The sequence below is a fragment of the Henckelia pumila genome, chromosome 3 (assembly GCF_033568475.1).
Source record: "Henckelia pumila isolate YLH828 chromosome 3, ASM3356847v2, whole genome shotgun sequence".
Taxonomy (NCBI): domain Eukaryota; kingdom Viridiplantae; phylum Streptophyta; class Magnoliopsida; order Lamiales; family Gesneriaceae; genus Henckelia; species Henckelia pumila.
This window is the reverse complement of record NC_133122.1, coordinates 142021048-142036881: the sequence shown is the minus strand read 5'-3', so window position 1 is coordinate 142036881 and position 15834 is coordinate 142021048. Positions and strand designations below refer to the sequence as shown.

General features: G+C 38.2%; 1 protein-coding gene across 2 annotated transcripts; it reads right to left on the bottom strand.

The window, feature by feature from the left end:
* Nucleotides 1-308: 308 nt before the first annotated feature.
* On the bottom strand, nucleotides 309-14940 carry LOC140887595 (uncharacterized). Of its 2 annotated transcripts, none has more exons than XR_012151951.1 (3): nucleotides 14634-14940; nucleotides 13030-13139; nucleotides 309-640 (listed from the first exon to the last, which is right to left on the bottom strand). XR_012151951.1 is itself a non-coding variant. In XM_073294938.1 (3 exons), the coding sequence occupies exon 3, from the start codon at nucleotides 10155-10157 to the stop codon at nucleotides 9300-9302; it is 858 nt and encodes a 285-aa protein (XP_073151039.1). In that variant the 5' UTR covers nucleotides 10158-11969; nucleotides 13030-13139; nucleotides 14634-14940; the 3' UTR covers nucleotides 8311-9299. The 2 variants fall into 2 exon arrangements, 1 of the variants encoding a protein (XP_073151039.1); XM_073294938.1 differs by lacking the exon at nucleotides 309-640 and adding an exon at nucleotides 8311-11969.
* Between the last annotated feature and the right edge of the window lie 894 nt (nucleotides 14941-15834).

Sequence of the window (15834 nt, the reverse complement as noted above, 5' to 3'; positions counted from 1 at the left end):
TTATGATCATTCTTATTTTATTTTTCATAAATTATTATTTGGAAACACTACAAGAAAAAAGGCTTAAAAAAACATTTTTTTAAATTGTCGTATAAGATTTAAAACTGTTGTAAAAAACCATGAAGTAAAAGACAACAATTATTTAATGTTGTAAAACTGTTGTCTTTTCTCTTAAAGACAACAGTTTTTAATCGTTGTCTTTAAGCGTGAATTTTAACCACAGGGCTTTCTACAACAGTTTTAAACCTCTACGACAACTTTAAAAAACTGTTGTCTTTTTTCAAATAAAAAAGAAAAAAAAATTAATCTAAAATTTTTCAATATTATAATCAATTTAAAATTCAAAATTCAAAAATAAAATTTAATACACAAATTTCAAATATTAAAAATAATATTTACAACATTTTGAATACGTTTTTGAACACGTATAAAAAGTTCATTTAATAACTCGAACATATTCACTTGAGATGAATGTGTATCACAAACAGCCACCTACGACGACTCGGACGTATTCGATTGAGATGAATGTTGTTCTCGGTATTTCAAATCTTTAATTTCATGTCACCTGTAGTAAGTTGAGATGTATTATTATTTCCATTTTCACCTGTCTCCCTTCTTCGTCTACAGCATCCCGGATGAACTGCAAGTCAATAAAAAAAGTATAGGGGAGTAGTTGTATTAACTTATTATTAAACAAAGGCTTAATAATTCAAAATCGCAAATAAAAAATAATGGTGGGGCGGGGGCGGACTCAATAATTAGGGAGCTTCAAGAATCTCGCACAATCACAAAATGCTCGTGTACAGAAAAAATATCAAACAGAAAATAAGAAAATGCTTAATGAAAACCTCAAAAACTTTAATTTCTCGATAACTTTGTGTTGGGATCGGTTTAGAGGGTAGAGGGGGGGGGGTGAATACACTCTGAAACTTATTTTCTTTCTTTTCAAAATGATCAAGTGAAGTTTAGTTCACTTAATCTGTTTTCTCAACTTCTAAAACGGTTTGAACAACTTAAATAGTGCGGAAATAGTTCAGAAGTTTTAGTGATGCAAAGACAAGTTATAACACGATGTATGAGCAATATATAAGATAAATATGCAGTCAAGACTAAGGCACGATTTATGGAAGTTCGAAGGCTTAATCCTTCTACGTCTCCCCTTCTTCCACTTAGGAAGGAATTCACTAGAAGACTTTGGTTATTACAACGTCTTGCAATACACCCACTTCAGACTTAGGACTTATCCAATGCCTAATCCGAAACTCCTAGATTTACACAGATAAGATTCTCAGTTCTTATCAGACTGGTGGAAGCTTTCAGAGTAGCTTCAAGTCTCTTCAATAATGAATACAGTCCGGTTGAGCTTCTCAAACTGCAGAGCGGTCGAGAGGCTTGAAAACCCTAGGATGATCCTTGAAGATCAGATATGTAAACTGTAGGCGAGGGTTTATTTGAGCAGCAATTGAATGATCTTGTAAGTGTGCTCAAGTATTGCTTCAGTATATCAGATGAGGACTTCTGATAGTATTCAAGTGATTGAGTTGATTGAGATTTTTCGTGTTGCTTGTCTTCTTGTCACTTCTTGAGCAATCTTCCCTTTATATAGGTCAATCAACAACGTCTTTATTTTTGAACGTTCTGATGCTGCATTGAATGCACATTTAATGCTTCATAAATGCATTGATGATTCTGCATGAAGATCGTACACTTCTTTAAATGCAGACAACTTCCAGGGTCCAAAACTGGTATAAACGATCGAATGCTTTATCTGTAGCCATTCTGCGTTTTTGCCATTTTAGTGCAACCTGTTGTCTCGATGCAAAAGTCAACAGATCTTCTGATACGCCGGTTCTTCTTTTGATAAAAGATCTTGCAATGAACGTCTTGTCACAAGTATTTGTCTTGAGATATCTTGATAAGCAGTTGGCATTCTGCCGGTAGATAGATTTATCCTCTGCTGGTTTGAATAACCAGTCGATAGGCTTGTGACTGCAACCGGTCGAGAGACAAAGGCGGTTGACAAGCTTCCGGTAGATAACTTGAAGGGTTTAGACGGTTGCGGTAGGAGTTGTAGTAGATTCCTGAAATACAAAAGATTGGCAGCACATTCCTATACAATGAGTTGTTGTTTGTTATCACCAAAATGTCGGATTCAACAATTTCCCCCTTTTTGGTGATGACAAAACTTAAGTGCTTCGAAAACAATATGAAAGCATTAAAATGAACTTCATTGAGAGAATGAATTTCATTAATTACAATAAGCATTCTTATTACACCTACTGAAGAAAAACAAAATGAGATACAGCTGCGATAAGTAAAGAAGAGACAAGTTGTTCATCTTTTGAACCAACTGGCTCCTCCTGACCTATCGCCTTCTCTTATTCTTCTGTCGGCTTCTTCCTTTCTTCTGGATTCTTCTTCACGTCTTCTTGCCTCTGCTGCTCTTCGTTGCTCTTCTTCCCCCTTTTTGGCATCACCTTGGTTGAGTCGAAGGATGATCTCAGTGAGTTGAGTGCCAAGGCAGGCTTGCATAGTATCAATTTTTGCATCTAGTTGAGCAATTAGAGTAGCTTGCATAGTGTCCATCCGATCATTCAACTGCCTATGAAGGCGGTTTTCGGATCTGACAACTTGTTCGGAGACGGTAGAGAGCGTTTTGATTTGAGTGCGATGATGGGCAGTGATCTCTTTGGACAGATGAGCAAGGTCTCTAGACACGGTCTCAAAATGTCGAATCATCGTCGTGCGTGAATTGTCAACCCATGAGGATGTGTTTGTGATGGCTTGTGAAACGGATCGAACTGTTTGCATGAGCTCATGAAGCCTATTTATCAATGTGTGATCCAGAGCTGCTGCCATGGCTTCAATATATGAGTCATCAGTCTGAAGCATTTGACTCTGTGTGTCATTCCTTGGTGAAGCCGGGCCAGACTCAAGATGATGTGGTGCTGGTGATCTGGCTGGTGAGCTAGCTGATGTACCTTCCAATAGTGGTACAGTTGGAGATGTAGGGATCTCGACTGCAGCCAAGATGGTTGGTGGAGTAGCAGGATCAACACTCGGTTCATCCATTAGGAGATCTTCCACAAACTTTTCAGTAGATGGAGACGGTTGAAGTGCTGGGTCAGCATCAGTCACTGGCTGTTCTGGAGGTGCAAGTGATACAATAGTGCTTGGTATCTCTGTTGGGGGCACTAGTGCTTCACTGCTGCAAGGAGCCTCTGTCACAGAGGTGACAGGAATTTCTTGTTCAATCACTTCTAAAAAATCTTGAAGACGACTGGGAGAGGTGTGAGCGGTCGCCGCTGGAGATGAGTGAGCAGTCACAGCTGCTTCCGGTTGAATTACTGCTTGGACTGCGGTTGAGGCGGGGTCGACCGATGAAGATGCTGCCACACTCGATCTTTAGAGCGGATGATTGAAACAGGTCAGCAGTGATGAGACCGGTCAGAATCCCATCTGAAAGAGTAATAGCAGAGACGTCTTCTTCACCCTGATCTTGGGTAAGAAAAGTCTTCATCATCACCTGTGCTTCCAGTCCATAAGCCTGTATACAAGCTGCTGAAGCTGTTGTCTTTACGTTTTTAAGAGCTTGGAAGTGCTGAAGTAGTTGAGTGATTTGACGTAGACTATTCTGTAGTCCAGTCAAAATCACAAAGTCATCGGCGGCGGTAGGACTCTTGGATTTGAAGTTATTGACACGCTCAGTAATCAACAGAGATATCAGGCTTCCTCGAAGCTTCAAGTCGATGAGCTGTCTTCTTCCCAGAGCCTCCACGATGTCTTCAGTGTCAGCAAAAAGAAGCATCTTCTGCTCAATAACGTTCAGAGCTTTCCACTTAGGAAATATTTGAGCAAGCGTCAGGTGAGTACGGGAATGATGCCATCTGTCAAAGCGCTGTAGGTGACGCTTGACAGTGCGGAGAACGTGAGAGATGATCAAGTTGAGCTCTACAGTAGCTGTTGGTTGAGCCTTAGGTGAGTAGATCATCACACCTTTTCCTTTGTCCTTGGGATCAGCGAGAGTGACCTTTGGAGTTGATGAGGCACCTTCCCTGATTATCACACCCTTGGTAGGACGTGGAGCAGTAGTAGCAGTAGTGGTAGTAGTCTCGACCGTTGGCAGAATTGGTGTTGGAACGGTAGGAGCAAGTCCAGAAAGGGACTTTAACCTCTTGTGCTGCCTCTTCTTCTCGCCTGCAGGCGTGGATGGCTCAACTGCTTTGGAGACAGAAGGAGATGACTTGCTGAAGGCTTGAATCAGTGGAACATTCTCACATGATTCTTCTTCAGAGTCAGACTCTATGATAAGTTGACGCTTGGCAGATTTCTTGGTATGAGCTGGTTTGGCCGCTACTGGGACTGTTGAAAGCGGTTGTGACAGCAACACTTGCGGTTGAAGGCAGAGTGTCGACCGCAACTTCTTTCTTGTTCAGAAACTTGAAGATTGTAGACTTGTTGAGCCATTTGGTGGGATGCAGAGGCTCAGTCTTGGAGAAGTCTACTCCAAGGACGCTCAAGATGTGGCAAATTTGCAGAGCAAATCCCTCAGATTGCCCTTTTCCCTTGATCATTTCACATAAAGTAGTGAACAATATGTCTGACCAGTTGATGTTGATTTTGGAGGCGATACAAGCCATGTATTGGAATTTCTCCATCGTCACCTTGTCGTACGATCCAGCCTTGGCAAGAAGATTCTTGGCCACGATGTTGGTCAATAGCCTGAATGGAGCTTTAAGAGATGTCTTCTGAGCCAGCAATTTGATCGGAGCATCAGTGGTTGAGAATTCCTTCAACCAGTATGAGCAGTTATCATCGGGAAGATCCGCGCATTTTGTCAAACCCCTGGAGGGCAGATCAAATGTGCTGACGAAGAACTTTTGATTGAAGGAGTAGGACTCTGTCCGGATCAAGCATTTGACAGGCCCATGCTCGATTTGAGCGGTTGCAAAGAACTCCTTCAAGACAGGCAGATCGCAGATGGCGCTGCTTCCCAAAAACTTCTTCAGTCCAGAGGCTTCAAGCATGGTGAAGACCTCAGTGATTCCTGCATTGTTTGCCTCAATAACGGAATCAAAGTTGATTGCAAGGCAAGTCTTCTGGATCGACATGATAGCTGTAGATAAGAACTCGAGCAGAGAGTAAGCAAAAGCTTGATAGTAATACGATAGAACTTTTAATGCAATATGAAATCTTTAGCAACGGTGAAAAGTTGATATACGAGTGTAAAGAAGTATATATAGGAACCTATGGGCCATATGGTTATGTCATGAAAAGTATTTTTGAAATTCAAAAAGTTTTGAAGAGTATAATCACCGCGCCCAATTAATGTCATTTGGTTCAAAGCACAAAGCTGTTAGTACGGAGCCTGTCAGAGACTAGCTAAAGGCGGATGATATGCCAACATTTATGGCAATGTAACAGCTAAGCTATTAAAGTCATACTAGCAATCATTCCCCCTAAAAGCATGCATACTAACTTAGATCTACTAAGTCAAGAATATTTCGAAAATATGAAAACTTAGCGTCCGGTAAAGGCTTGGTGAATATGTCTGCTGCTTGCTGATCGGTAGAGATGTATTCCAGCCTGATTTCCTTCTTTAAGACATGATCTCGAATAAAGTGATGTCTGACATCAATGTGCTTTGTCCTAGAGTGCATCACTGGATTGTGAGTGATGTCTATGGCACTTGTATTGTCACAGTAGATTGGAGCTTCACTCGACTGAATTCCATAATCATTAAGCTGCTGTTGAATCCAGAGTATTTGAGCACAACAGCGGCCAGCAGCAAGGTATTCTGCTTCGGCGGTCGAGGTAGCAATTGATGTCTGCTTCTTACTTGACTACGAAATTAGTCTATCTCCAAGGAATTGACATATGCCACTTGTACTTTTGCGATCAATTCTACAACCTGCATAATCTGCATCTGAATAGCCAATAAGATTAAGATTTGAATCTTTGGGATACCAAAGACCCACATTAGTAGTTCCTTTAGTATATTTAATTATTCGTTTGGCGGCAATGAAATGAGATTGCTTAGGTGCTGCTTGAAATCTAGCACATAAACAAACTGAATACATGATATCCGGTCGACTGGCAGTCAAATAAAGCAATGAGCCAATAAGGCCTCGATACATTGTTACCTCGACCGGGATTCCCCCTTCATCTTTATCAAGCTTGATTGATGCACTCATGGGGGTAGATACAGTTGAGCACTGTTCCATTCCAAACTTCTTTACTAATTCCTTGGCATACTTGGATTGATTGATAAATATTCCAGTTTCAAGTTGCTTCACTTGCAATCCAAGAAAAAAATTTAGCTCACCCATCATGCTCATTTCAAATTTCTCCTGCATCATCTTAGAGAACTTTGAGCACAACTTGGGGTTAGTTGACCCAAATATAATGTCATCAACATAAATTTGTACTAGTAACACATGATCACCTTTTACAAATTTAAACAAGGTCTTATCGACCGTTCCAATTTGGAAATCATGTTCCAGTAAAAATTTTAGTAATGTATCATACCATGCACGCGGTGCTTGTTTTAATCCATAGAGGGCTTTGTCAAGTTTATAGATATATTGAGGATGAGTAGGATTGACAAAACCTGGTGGTTGTTCAACGTACACCTCTTCTTGAAGTAGACCATTGAGGAATGCAGACTTGACATCCATTTGATAAACTTTAAAGTCCTTGAAAGCTGCATAGGCAAGAAAGATGCGGATTGCTTCTAGTCTTGCAACTGGCGCGAAGGATTCCTCAAAGTCTATGCCTTCTTCTTGTCTGAATCCTTGTGCAACAAGCCGAGCTTTGTTACGCACAACAGTTCCATGTTCATCGAGCTTGTTACGAAACACCCATCTAGTTCCAATCACATTTTGATTTTTCGGTCGAGGAACTAGATGCCAAACATTGTTGCGGGTGAATTGATTCAACTCTTCTTGCATAGCTTCAATCCAGCTGGCATCTGATAGAACTTCATCTATCTTCTTAGGCTCTACCTGAGATATGAAAGCTGCATGCAAGAATTCATTAATCATTTGACCACGTGTTTTTCGAGGAGCAGAAGGGTCACCTATGACCAACCCAGGTGGATGATCTTTGTTCCACCTAAAATAATTCCCTAAAGGGTTGTCATCAATTGGTTGACGAACGTCCTCGTTTACTGGATCATCATTGGCAGGAGGATCGTTATCAACCGGTGGATCCTCTTCTGGCCTTGTTTGATCACACACGGTAGAGGGAACTGGATCATCCTTCTTTGGAGGATATGGATCACTGTCACTCTCTTCCTGTAGATTTGTATTTTCCAGTCTATGACTCAGATCATTTATGCTCCCTTGAGTTTGTTCTGTACAAAGAGTAGATTCATCAAAAACAACATGAATGGTTTCCTCGACCGTTAGTGATCTTTGATTGAATACTCGATAAGCTCTGCTAACGGCTGAGTAACCAATAAAAGTTCCTTCGTCTGCTTTGGCATCGAAAGCTGTCAAATGATTTTTTCCATTGTTGTGGATAAAGCATTTGCACCCAAAAATTTTGAAGTATGAAATATCAGGTTTTGTGCCATTCCAGATCTCATATGGAGTTTTGTTAAATCGTTTATTAATCATAGATCTGTTTTGAGTATAGCAAGCTGTGTTAACTGCTTCTTCCCAAAGTCTTTGAGAAACATTTGAATCAGCAATCATAGTTCTGGCTGCTTCTTTTAAAGTACGGTTCCTTCTTTCAGCTACCCCATTTTGCTGTGGGGATCTAGCAGCTGACAACTCATGCTTGATTCCCTGATCATCTAGATAAGTCATAAGAGTGATGTTTAAAAATTCAGTCCCTCTATCACTCCTGATTCTATCTATCACAGTAGATTGTTCATTTTGCAAGCGTTTAAAAAGCTTAATCAGGTGAGGTGCAGTTTGATCTTTTGAAGAGAGAAAGATGACCCAAGTAAATCGAGAAAAGTCATCTATAACAACAAGAGCATATCTCATTCCCCCTATGCTTCTTACTGGTATAGGACCAAATAGGTCCATGTGAAGTAAATCTAAGCATTTGGAAGAAGACATACACCCTTTATTTTTAAAGGTTGCTCTCACCTGCTTTTCTAGTTGACAAGCAGGACAAACTTTGTCTTTTATAAAATCTCCTTCAGGCAGACCAGAAACCAAATCATGCTTCCTCAAGTTAGAGATGAACTTAAAATTTAGATGATTTAACCGCTTATGCCACAACCAATGTTTATCATGATGAGCAGTAAGACAAGTAGGTGAAGAAATGTGTGAGCAAGACCAGTTTACCTTGTAGGTGTTTAGGTCTCTTACACCGGTCATAAGAGTCTCACCTTTGTCATTTTTGATGATGCAAGTGTGTTTGTGAAACTCGACCGAATGATCATTGTCACATAGTTGACTAATACTTATCAAATTATAGCACAGTTTGTCAACAAGCAACACATCTTTAATAATGATGTTACCATGGATAATATTACCCTTACCCACGGTTTTACCTTTGGAGTAGTCTCCAAAGCTGATCTTTGGTCCTTTGCACAGCACAACTTCTGTTAGAAGTTCTGGATTCCCTGTCATGTGCCGTGAGCAACCACTATCTAAGTACCAGGTAGTGTCCTTGATAGAAGTGGTCTTCTCGCCCGTTTGGACTTTTAGTACCTGCAAAAAGTGAAGAACTTTTGGTACCCATATCTAGTAGGGTCCAGGTCGGATTAGCCCTTTCGGGACCCACACCTGGAACACCCTTACAGGTTTGCCCGTGTGTGTGTCCAGAAATCTTTGCGGTCGATAAGCAGTAAATGTGTGTGCTTGTGAGGTTGCTGTGTGCTGCTTGCCTTTTTGATCTTTATCAGTTAGCTTGTACCTCTTTTGAACCGGCCTGCAATTAAAGTACTGGTAAGGCTTCTCCTTTGACCATCTTCTCTTAGAGTAGTTAGACTCATTCCATGGCCTTTTGAAATTAGATTGGTTTTCCTTTCTTCTTTCATTAGGTTTTGGTTTAATCCAAGTTCCTCTTTGATTAGAGATCTGGGGATCCACATATCCCAGCCCTCTATGCTTAGTGCTTCGTTCGTTAGATACTTTCTGATTTTTGTCAAAGCTGCACTCATCATGTTCATATATCGTGCTGGACCTGACAAATCTTATTTTGTTAAGATTGTCTTTGTCCAGGCTTGACTGAATACAAGATTCCATAGACTGTTCATTTGTTCCAAACCCTAGACCGGTTTTGTCATGTGCCGGTCTTTGGATTTCTTGAATCTTGTCAATGGTTACAGAAGATTTATTTCAAGCCTTAATTGTTTCAAGTAGTTTTTTGTTCTCAGTCAAGGTTGCTTGGAACACTCTTTTCAAGGTGTCATTCTCAGTAGCCAGCAGACTTAGCTTGACCTTAAGACCATCAAGCTCTTTTCGCTGCATGCAGCTTGATTCGCTTGACTTATCTTTTAGGTCAGCTCTTTCTGCCTTTACCTCCTCGAATTCCTTGGATAATGTTTTGTATTCATTAGCCATTTCGTGTAAAGCAGTAACTAGATCACTGTGAGTAAATTCAGGTGAACCAAAGTCAAATACCTCCTCAGCTTCTTCTTCGATGTCAGCCATAAGGCATTCCACCTTTTCATCATCGCTGTCATCTGAAGAGCTTCCGGTATTGGGGTTGTCAGAGTCAGACTCAGCCCACTTGCTTTTGCTTTCGTCTGCTACTAGAACCCTTTGGTCTCTTCCTTCTCTAGACGTCCTCTTGTCCTCCTTGCCCCTTCTTCTTTCGAAGAGTTGCTTCTGATCATTGCTCTTAGGCTTGGTGCAATCTGCAATGAAGTGGCCTGGCTTGCCACAGTTAAAACAAGTAGGACCATCATCTGTATGGTCCGATTTATGATAATTTTTAAATTTAGAATTGTTTTTACGCATAAATCTACCAAATTTCTTGACAAAGAGTGTCATGGCTTCGTTGCTGATTTGCTCAGCTGATCTCTTTGGAGCTTCTTCGACCGGTGGACGTATCACCGTTGAGGTTAAGGCCTTGGTTGGTTGAGAGGTAGATGGTTCATCTTCTGTCCTCATGTTGAGCTCGAACTCGTAGGCTTTGAGATCTGCAAAGAGATCATGCAGTTCAACCTTGCTTAAGTCTTTTGACTCCCTCATGGCCACTGTCTTGATCTCTCATTCTTTGGGCAAAGCTCTCATAACCTTCACAGCAATTTCACGGTTAGTATAAGTTTTTCCTAAAGCAATAAGATCACAAATGATACTACTGAACCGTTCATCAAATTCAGTCATGGTTTCCACTGGTTTCATTTTGGCATTGTCATATTTTTGAATGGCCATGGTGAGCTTGTTTTCCTTGGTCTGGTCATTTCCTTCACACAGCTGAGTGAGCTTCTCCCAAATCTCCTTTGCTGTGGAGCATGACTTGATTTTGCTGAATATATTCTTGTCCAGTGTTTTGTATAGGATGTCCCGGGCCACATTGTCAAGATTGGCCTTCTTTTTGTCCTCAGTAGTCCACTCAGCTCTTGGTTTCTCAATCATTTGTCCTGCACCATCGATTAGAGCTGGGTTGACCTTCATGATTTTGATAGGACCGTCTGTTATGACATATAGCATGTCATCGTCCTGTGCTGCAAGATGTGCTTGCATGCGAATTTTCCAGTCATCATAATCTTCTTTAGAAAACATAGGAATTTTGTTGAAAGAAGTCATGATTTTAAAATTTTAAATCAGCAGTTGAGAAAGGAACCCGCTCTGATACCACTTGTTGGGATCGGTTCAGAGGGTAGAGGGGGGGGGTGAATACACTCTGAAACTTATTTTCTTTCTTTTCAAAATGATCAAGTAAAGTTTAGTTCACTTAATCTGTTTTCTCAACTTCTAAACGGTTTGAACAACTTAAATAGTGCGGAAATAGTTCAGAAGTTTTAGTGATGCAAAGGCAAGTTATAACACGATGTATGAGCAATATATAAGATAAATATGCAGTAAAGACTAAGGCACGATTTATGAAAGTTCGAAGGCTTAATCCTTCTACATCTCCCCTTCTTCCACTTAGGAAGGAATTCACTAGAAGACTTTGGTTATTACAACGTCTTGCAATACACCCACTTCAGACTTAGGACTTATCCAATGCCTAATCCGAAACTCCTAGATTTACACAGATAAGATTCTCAGTTCTTATCAGACTGGTGGAAGCTTTCAGAGTAGCTTCAAGTCTCTTCAATAATGAATACAGTCCGGTTGAGCTTCTCAAACTGCAGAGCGGTCGAGAGGCTTGAAAACCCTAGGATGATCCTTGAAGATCAGATATGTAAACTGTAGGCGAGGGTTTATTTGAGCAGCAATTGAATGATCTTGTAAGTGTGCTCAAGTATTGCTTCAGTATATCAGATGAGGATTTCTGATAGTATTCAAGTGATTGAGTTGATTGAGATTTTTCGTGTTGCTTGTCTTCTTCTCACTTCTTGAGCAATCTTCCCTTTATATAGGTCAATCAACAACGTCTTTATTTTTGAACGTTCTGATGCTGCATTGAATGCACATTTAATGCTTCATAAATGCATTGATGATTCTGCATGAAAATCGTACACTTCTTTAAATGCAGACAACTTCCAGGGTCCAAAACTGGTATAAACGGTCGAATGCTTTATCTGTAGCCATTCTGCGTTTTTGCCATTTTAGTGCAACCTGTTGTCTCGATGCAAAAGTCAACAGATCTTCTGATACGCCGGTTCTTCTTTTGATAAAAGATCTTGCAATGAACGTCTTGTCACAAGTATTTGTCTTGAGATATCTTGATAAGCAGTTGGCATTCTGCCGGTAGATAGATTTATCCTCTGCTGGTTTGAATAACCAGTCGATAGGCTTGTGACTGCAACCGGTCGAGAGACAAAGACGGTTGACAAGCTTCCGGTAGATAACTTGAAGGGTTTAGACGGTTGCGATAGGAGTTGTAGTAGATTCCTGAAATACAAAAGATTGACAGCACATTCCTATACAATGAGTTGTTGTTTGTTATCACCAAAATGTCGGATTCAACACTTTGATCACATAATCAATGGCCATGAAAATTCATGCCATCAAATTACTTATTTATACAAGTACTAAAAAAGACAATGCTGAAGACAAAGAAGGGAGACAGGTGAAAATGAAAGGAGACTTTACAACAGCAATCACTAAGACACTAACAAATTCAGTGTGACAATATTACCCTTCACCAAACAAATACATGTAATGTAATAAGAAACAACACAGTATATCCACTGCCAAGGTATAATGGCAATAGCAAAGAGATTGTAACTTTACTTTACGTACAAGTTACAACCTCTGAATCAGATCTTCTCAAAGACAATGACTTTCATTTTTCTTGAAATTTAAAGTACATCCCCGTACATTTAACTAAAAGAAAATTTTACTTTCATATTCATACACACAAAAGATAGGGAAAAAGACTTTTCTTTGATGAGAAGGTAGGGGTCTCCAACTCCAGTTGTAAATATACAAAAAGTGTGCATAAATAAATTTCTGATATGGGCCAGCACAAAAAGGTATGAATCATAAGAAATTGGAGCAATAACAACATAAATGATTAAAATAACGCATAGCAACCTTACTTTTATTTTTCTTTTGCCTACCATTCAAGGGACTCAAAACCTTTAATTAATTTCCAGCAACCAAGTTAGTGCATATCTACTGGTGCTGGAAGCGAAAATCACAGTCAAGATGAGTATGGAATCATTCCATCTTTCTCAGTCTTTTAAAAATATTAATTCAGTTAACTCATTTGCATTAAAGACCAGTATTTCGTATTTTTTCTGTGTTGTCCAATTATGTGTGTGTGTAGCATGATAATTGTAATACTCAAAAGCTTACCCACAACATATATACACACACACACACACATATATATATATATATATATATAGGACATTACATTTCAATTATATTCTTTAATGAATTAACTCCAATTTCACAAAAAAGGGTATGCTATATATATTAGGCAAACATATATTAAGAGGCTCACAGCTTAGAAACAACAAGCTTTATAAGATCCTTCCTATGTGTCTTTCAGGATTGATTTTTCTGAATCGAAGCAGCAAACGCCGCCCAAAGAATTCTCTTGTATGGAGCCACCTGCAGGCATATATGCATACATAGAGAATAAGAGGCTTTGAAATATTGCATAAGTTTCTGATCAATGTGGAGATCTGGGTGAAGAAATAACAATCGAACAAAGTTCTGGTACTCGATCGTTAGAAGAATTGAAATCACAAAAAAGTAAAAAACTAAAGCGAATCAAAATTGAAATCACAAAAACTTCTGTGAAACGGTCCAACGGATACGAATTTTCTATTTCGGCAACATGAAAAAAAAAACCACTTACGAAATCGACTAACTAATGAATTATAATATAATTGATAGTCATAAAAATATATAATTTTTGCAGTGGCAATATATATAAAAATAAAATATAGTTATATGAGGATAGGTCCTAGGAACCGTGTTAATATATAATTTTCCTTACGCGAGGCATATGCAGAAAGATAAAGCCTTACGATAGTTGGGGTAGAAGTGAGAACTAATAGTTTTCTAGAAATGCGTCTGAAATTGTGCTGCTTCTGCCCATGGTAATAAATAATCAATAGGGTTAAATTATATTTGTATGAATATAGCAATATGTCCAACATGTTTGTTTTGAGGAAACAAATTAAAATAATTGGCTCAAATTTTTCATCAACAATACGATTTTTATTTCTCAAATGACACCATATTTATGGGCTTAACTTTAAAATATAGATTAAAGAAAAGTTTGCTAGTTTTGATTTTTTTATATCAATTTAGATTTACTAATCGGAAACGGGCCTCGAAAATAAAGCAACTAACGCATATTATTATGCTTAACTTTTAAGTCATTTTCCTCGGCACAGATCATTTATACAAAATTCAATCTTTGTTAGTGCAGCCCGGAACTAATTTTTATTGCGTACCTAGCTAATTCCAATTACTCGAGTCAAAGTTATAACAAGGAATTTGAAATGCTCATTTCCTTCGGAGGCCGAAGCTGTGGTCCAGAGACAGCAGTTCACACAACAGTAACTAATAATGGACATGTAGATTCTCGAGAATACCAGGAGCTAAGTTTCACATGGTACCAGGAGCTAATTTTGACAGGGTAAGAAAAAGGTATTCTCCTTCGAATTTTCATTTTATATTAATTGACAAATTTTGTTTCTTCAGCAAATGTAAACAAGACAACCGTGAGAAAAGTTTTAAGCATAAAAATTATGGGACATACATCACTGATCAAAAGAGCTTGACTGATTCAATTATGAGATTTAAGAAATTTCAAGGATGGATTTTCAAGAGTTACTAAAGCTTCATATGAAGGAAACATTTAAATGGCGTTTGTCATCGTTCCAATTTTCCTTCCAAGGGGCATACAAAAAGTTTTTCTCGATTGATAAACATAAAAGAGATGCAAGGACCAAAGCCACATAATACAAACACATTCGTAGCTAAAGAATTTCAAAAATCTAGAGGAATAAACAGCATAAATAACTCAAAAATTCATATTATTGATCAAATCACGTAAATTCGCATCGAAAATTCATCACAAGGTAAACTAACCATTTATTATCGTCAAGCTGATTAGTTGCCTCTATCGCATCCGCCATGTTGCCTCTTCGATTTGTTGTGTTGGCTCGTGCCGTGCGATTTGCGAAGCTGCTATGGAAAGGAAGCAGTAAAATATAAATAGGGAGGGACCGAAACGGGATCAGGTTTCTAGATGTTAGTATCCATAGGTAGATTAGGTTAAATACTACCCAAATCAATGGTCAATTTCAGCAGCCACGACCTTAAATCAGGGCGGCGGAGTGGCTGTTAGGGTTGGGAAGATATTGGGGATCGATCGGATGGAGAGAGGGAAAGAGAGGGAGAGTGTTATTTATTAGTGATATTTCTTTACCGCAAACAAGCTTATATATTTTTATTTTTTATAATAATAATAATTATAATTATAATAATATTTTTTTTAAAAAAAAATAAAAAAACAACATTTTTACAACAATTTTTACAAAAACTGTTGTGGTAACTTTTAAAAAAACTGCTCATAGACAACATTTTTATAATCTGTTGTCTTTTGCCTCTTAAAGACAACATTTATTTTAAAATTTGTTGTCTTTGATAAGAAAAAACGCTCAAAGACAACAATTTTTACTAAAACTGTTGTTAAATGAGAAAAAAACAACAGTTTATTAAAAAAATGTTGTCTTTTAAGTGTTGTTGTTTTGAGTTTTTCTTGTAGTGAAAAATTGCTTTTTAGTCCTGTATGTTTGTCAATTTGCGATTTTGGTCATCTATATATTTTTTCAGATTTCAGAACGTTTTAGTTCGCTATCTTTATTTTTTTGGGCAATTTTAGTCCTTTTTATGATGTGGCGCTGATGTGACATCAATATAATGCTGATGAGGAGCTAACGTGGACAATGCCAAGTAAGCGTTTTCGAATAAAAAGAACTGAAATTGCAAAAAAATCGAAAAGGGACTAAAACTGAAATATAAAAACATAGAGGACTGAAATCGCAAAGTGACAAACATAAAGGGCCAAAATTACAGTTTTTCCTTATTATTTTTATTTTTAAAATTACTGAAATAGAAAATTTTGAAAAATTAGAAAGGTTTAATTTTATAATTTATTTTTCTCAAAAAATCCTTATAAACATACACTAATATAATTCATGCTAAAAATTAGTAGTTCTGTGAAATTTTTATTACTAATGTAAATTAAAAAATAAAATATGTAGTAATTCTATAATTGCATTATCAT